Source organism: Terrapene carolina, unplaced genomic scaffold (genome assembly GCF_002925995.2).
Source record: "Terrapene carolina triunguis isolate 2854851 unplaced genomic scaffold, T_m_triunguis-2.0 Scaffold88, whole genome shotgun sequence".
In the NCBI taxonomy this organism is placed as follows: domain Eukaryota; kingdom Metazoa; phylum Chordata; order Testudines; family Emydidae; genus Terrapene; species Terrapene triunguis.
The window spans coordinates 5,405,593-5,411,592 of record NW_020664439.1 but is presented as its reverse complement, the minus strand read 5'-3'; the positions used below and the strand labels follow the sequence as shown (position 1 = coordinate 5,411,592).

General features: G+C 39.6%; 1 protein-coding gene across 4 annotated transcripts in view; it reads right to left on the bottom strand.

The window, feature by feature from the left end:
* Window positions 1-3,003: 3,003 nt before the first annotated feature.
* The window catches only part of KLHL24 (kelch like family member 24), a 42,505-nt gene continuing 39,508 nt past the window's right edge, over window positions 3,004-6,000 (bottom strand). For all 4 annotated transcript variants that reach the window (XM_024216834.2, XM_024216833.2, XM_024216832.2 and 1 more), the window contains 2 exons: window positions 5,418-5,606; window positions 3,004-3,717 (listed from right to left, as the gene is read on the bottom strand). In XM_024216834.2, coding sequence (XP_024072602.1) covers window positions 3,517-3,717; window positions 5,418-5,606 — 390 coding nt within the window. In that variant the 3' untranslated portion in view covers window positions 3,004-3,516. The remainder of the gene's footprint in view (window positions 3,718-5,417; window positions 5,607-6,000) is intronic.

Below are 6,000 nucleotides of genomic sequence, written 5' to 3'. Positions count from 1 at the left end.
GAACAGCTAGAAAAGATTTTGCCCTGCTTCCCAAACATAGCTATTTTGAAGTTATATCCTTGAGAAGATCTCATTCCCTGGGAGCTAGCACAAGTTGTGACTTTTCATCATGAAGCTCTTTTGATTATACTGAAAGGTACTTCCGTATTTTCTCTCAAGGAATGCAAGTAGATTTTTTTTTTGTCCATCAGGGCACGTAAGATCCAATCAAATGGGTTGGCATCATGGTGAATCTTTGAATCCATCTGTCCCTAAATGAAATGTCTTGGAGAACAAGTGACCCAAGAAAGTGGCTCCATATATAATAGATCCCTCTAGAACGTGTTAGATTTTCAATAACAAGTAGTTTTCTTTTACATTCTAAAAATTATTATTTTGACAGAATGGGTGATAACTTCAACTATATATGTACTGAGTCAAAAATATTAAATATTGACTGTTCACTTAAAAAGGAATTACTGCATAAATAACTTCTGCCATTTTAGCTATACTCAACACACTAACTCTTCCATTACTGGTACAGGGTCTAAAAAGCTGCATGCAAAAAAGTTTCTTCTACATCTAAATGTCTGCAATTACTGGTACAGTAAACAGCTACTTTCAAAATTAATATGTAACAGTAATAAGATACATGTAAACAATTAACATAGAAAAGACAACATTCTAGACTATAAACTGAATCTTCAGACACAAGGAAAACAATGTGTTTGTATTTACAGAGTCTTATGAACACAAATCAAAAGTAATCGCCACACAAATAACATTATAATATAGCTACAAAACAAAAAACATTTCAGAACAGCTTACTATAAGAATCAACAGTCAGTATCTTAATACAAAAAGGAAGGAAGTTGGGGGAAATGGAAATCTATCTTAATATCTTATTTCTAATCAGGTGCTCCTTCCATAATTACATTTTCACTTACAATGATGGCAAAAACTATTTACCATGTTACTACAAAACAGTTACTGTGCAACTACCATTGCTGTCAATGGACCTTATTCACGGGTGCTGGAATTATATTTTCAAAGTCAGGCTTGGTGAACAGGGACCCAAGAAATCCAGAAAAGGATTAATTTATCTGATTCACTTTTCTTACACTACTCCATTTCTTCCAATTTAGGTCCACCTGGGTGTATACACTCAGGGATTGATTCACTAGTTACCTCAGTAATATGCATATAATTTTATTTCATCAATATACCTAATATACTGTACCAATGTTTGGTATTTTGCTAGAAATTGAAATCTGCATCCATTCCTGAGGTTACAAATGAAAAGGCACAATGCGCAGTTAATGCTCAGTGCTCCTTTATAATGTCATCAGTAACTCAGTACTGAAAATGATGACCCTCTAAATGAGTCATTTCCACACCAAGAGCCAGAATACCTATTTCATGGGAAAACTTGTGGGAAGGAGATGGAGAAGAAATTCCAAGGAGAACAGATTATGTTCCGGACATGTGGTTTGTTCCTATTCCCTACAGACTGAACAAAGAGTTCAGAACCCATAAATCTCCTGGGTCTGCTAGAGATTAGGGTTGTCCTTGAAGAGGCCCTTTGCGTTCATCTGCTCCAGTACTGTCTGCTTTCCTGGCTGACAGCTATCCTCAGAATTCCTCATAAAGGGAGTTCAAAGGGAATGGTGTCCCTAGCCTCTGTTTGTCAGAGGGTGGGGATGGACGGGAGGAAAGAGATCACTTGATCATTGCCCTTTAGGTTCACTCCCTCTGGGGCACCTGGCATTGGCCACTGTCGGCAGACAGAATGCTTGGCTGGATGGACCCTTGTTCTGACCCAGTATGGCCATTCTTATGTTCTTAAAGTAAGGAGAGGCTTCATGGGGATAGAGGATATGGTGTCACTCCTTGCCTTCTGGTGGGAAATTGGTGCAGGGAGCGAGCGTCCCTTCCACATGCAAACTCCAAAGCACTATGTACAGTTTCATGAATTTGTGCCCCAACTATACGAGCATATAGTTCTGTTACAGAGATCTAAGCAGGAATGGGAGGAATATCTTCAGCAAGATTTTCAGTTTCATTGAAAAGCAATGGGCCAAAATTTGGGAGGATACTTTGGAAGTCTCTAAGCTTTCAAAATTAAACAACTTAAAATATACTCCTCACACAGTCACATGGCTAAATGGACGGGTCCCTGGGTAGTGTTCTGGTGATGTGGGGAAATTTTCAGGTCCACACATGCCCCCTGTAGGGTTTATGGGAGCTCAATAGCACTGGAAAAGGTGATTGTCTGAAGAAATCTGTAGAAACAGAGTTGGCAGATATCCTGGAACTTCGCATAACGAGGTACCGCAAAGATCAATTTATAAAACAGCAGTGTTAGGCCTGTAGTCCCTAGCTCTTTCTATCAACACAGAGTTTACACTGTGGAATTCATGAAGACCCCCTTGACTAGGGGTCTATTCATATAGTAGAATGATGAAAGGTACCTTGCAGTTAGCAAAGAATGATACCAGGAACTAGCAGACTTCAACTCTACAACTTAAGGAGGTCAGAACTGGGATACAAAACTGCTTCACAGAAGTGTGCCTGTGCTGCAAGGGTCATTATTTTTCCATATGCATGTAGTCCAGTATTTGTAAGACTTATAATAAATTATTAGCAACACTAAGGTTTGTTACTATGAAAACAATAGTTACTGCAACTTTTTGCAGTAGCTCAGAGAACAACCATGATGCCACTCTATTCCCTATCCATTTACAGAGGAACATTATTTCTCAAAGGTTTTAATATTTATTTCCTATGAAGCATTGCATTTAAAAAAATCTATAGTAGTGGGTGATCATGAAATAAAGTGTATTTGGTACGCCAAGCAATTTTCTGATAAAAGAACATCATACTGACAAGGTGGGTGAGATAATATCTTCTATTGGACCAACTTCTTCTGGTGAGAGAGACAAGCTTTTGAACTTACACAGAACTCTTCTTCAGCTCTATATAATCTCAAAAGCTTGTCTCTCTCACCAACAGAAGTTGGCCCAATAAAAGATATTACCCTCACCCACTCTGTCTCCCTAATATCCTGGGACCAGCATGGCTACAACAACACTGCATCATGTCTGTTAATCAGAATGATATGCACTCTTTTAAACCAACACATTTTTTGTAGGTCGATTTGGTTAAATATTTTCAATTAACCGACTCTGAAATAACTGAAAAAATAATACAGACATCAGTCCTTAAGATATAGGCACAGCTATTTGTGAAGGCACATTCCCTACACAACATCCCAAATTTTAATTACTGATCACAAAGAAGGGGAAAACTATGTAAATATTAGTTCACTGCTATCATGCCAGAAATGGCTGAACGGGTCCTGGATATGTTTGTAGATTTTTTTTTACCTTTTAATTAATTGAAAACATTTTGTTTTAAAAGGCACATGGATATTTAGTTTCATATGGCACTGAGGGAAAAGTCAGTTTCCCATTTTATGAATCTTTGAAATTCTGTCCTGTACCAAGGCACTGCATTCTTTCTTAAGATTTCCTTTCTTTACAGTTTAAAGCCTTTTTCATTGTATCTATGAATAGTCACACAGCCATGATACGATACTGGCCTGGGCATGGCTGCTACTCCCGTGATGATGCCTGTTGCAGGATCATAACAAAGAATAGTGTCTGTGGCTTCTCCATTTTCTCGTCTTCCACCAAGGATATAGATTTTGCCGTTACACACAGACATGCCACAGTTTTCCTGTTTATCAAATACACAAACAAATACATGACTATTTACAAAACCCAAATCCTATTCAAGGTTGGAGAGATAGTACAGCATTTTGACTACCAAAAGGAGATAGCTCGGTGCTATATTACTTCCTTCTGATGCTGCCCACTGGAGAAAGCAGGATACTGCTCCTCTGGGTCAACCCGGGGGAAGTAGCAGCATGATAATCCTGAAGACTTGGGCTATTCAGGCATCAGGCTACGAGGGGTTGAAGCAGCTAAGTATGGCTGATTCAGACACTATACATGAGATATCCAGCGTTTGGGGATAGTACAATTAAGCAGCTAAGATAAGAAAACGGTGGAGAGAATAGAGGGACTGAAAGAAGAGAGAAAAGTGGAAAGACTAAATGTAACAAATGTGGACTGGGAACAGGGAGAGAGGTTAAGGGAACAGAAGTAGGTAACAATTAGTGGTTAGAAAAAAGGAAAGGAAGACAGAGCTAGGGATAAAGTAAATAAGAGACAAAGAAAGGAAATGCTGGGTTCTAGAGGAAAAAAGGGAGGCTAGGAGTTATTTTGTCCTAAAGGAGAGACAGAAAGAGGGAGTCAAAGCAAAAACACTATGCAGAAAATGGTAAAAGGAAGAGATGGAAAGTGGGGAGAAGGGGCAGAAGCAGATCTCTTTGAGGGCATTTCCCCCTCCATTTTATAGTGTTTCATTAGTAGATTTTCAAAAAACATGGTGAAATTTATTGCTATAGGATGACATACAAATAGTATCCCAAGGGGAAGGGCACACACAGAAATTCTGTTCAGAAGGCTCATTCACACATTGCTGTGACACTGCTCTCTGCTGCTTTTAGTTCTACACAGACCAGTTTCATGCTCTGTTTAAAACATTTTCCTACAACATTTTGTAGTTCTAATCAATTTCAAGGAAACAATATTTTGACTAAACAAAAGGATCCAATTGAATTTAGTATAAATCCATGTTTGGATGTGTTAAATTGGGGTAGTGGTTTCCAATAAGAAGACTGCCCATTCTAACATATTGGCGCTCACCTGAAGTGTTACTTTTAGTTGTTTCACGGTTTGTTTTTGAGTGTCTAGACTATAAAGAGTAAGGAAATGATTTTGCCATGGAGGTCATGAATTCTGTGACTTTAACAGACCTCCATGACTTCCTTGGCTTCAGCCCCCACCAGAGCAGCAGGGCTGAAGCAGCTATCTGGCCCTGCTGCAGGAACAGCGCTAGGGCTGGAGCAGCAGCTAGGGTGGACTTCAGGGCTGGAGCAGCCACAGGGGCTGGAGCAGTGGCTGGGTATGGAACAGAGGCCAGGACTGGGTCCTGGGCTGAAGCAGTCGCCTGGGCTGAAGCAGCAGCTGGGGCTGGAGCAGCTGCCCAGACTAGAGCAGTGGCCAGGGCTGGTTCAGCCCCCAGGGGCCAGAGCAGTGGCCGGGGCTGGAGCTGTGGCCGGTGTTGGAAAGTCAAGGTCAGGTTGTGGGCTTCCGTGACTTTTTGTTTATTGCCCACGACCTGTCCATGATTTTTACTAAAAATACCCATGGCAAAAATCTTAACCTTAATAAATGAAAAGCTAAAACTAGCGGATCTGAGAGATGTAATTTAACAGAGTTTCATATCAAATGCATTTCATATCAAATTATTAATACAAGGAAAATAAAATACATTTTTAGACGTTTCCAATTATTTTTAGTGTTTATTACCTGTCTGCTGAATGTATTCTGTACATGCATCCAATAATCCTCAACTGGATCATAGCAGTAAATTGCCTTGGTGAGCCCTCCCGCGACATAGATTAGATTGTTTAGAGATACAGCTGTTATGCATCTCTTTGCAATGGGGATAGTTGCACGGAGCAACCAAGAATTAGTATCGGGATCATATGATTGAACCTGAAAACAAGTAAACACATTTTAGGTTTAACACCACAATTGAACAAAAATCAAACCTATTATCTGAGGTACATACAGAAGTTTTGATTCAAAGAGATTAAAGATAACAGTATCTATTTGTATCAGAGAGGTAGCCGTGTTAGTCTGGATCTGTAAAAAGCAACAGAGTCCTGTGGCACCTTATAGACTAACAGACGTATTGGAGCATAAGCTTTCGTGGGTGACGAAGTGGGTATTCAATACGTCTGTTAGTCTATAAGGTGCCACAGGACTCTTTGTTGCTTTTTACAGTATCTATTTGGACTGCCTCACAAAAAACCCAAAGTAACTCAAGATATTGCTATGTCAAAAACATACACCTTGTTCCTGCAGTACATCTGCAACATTAAAAACA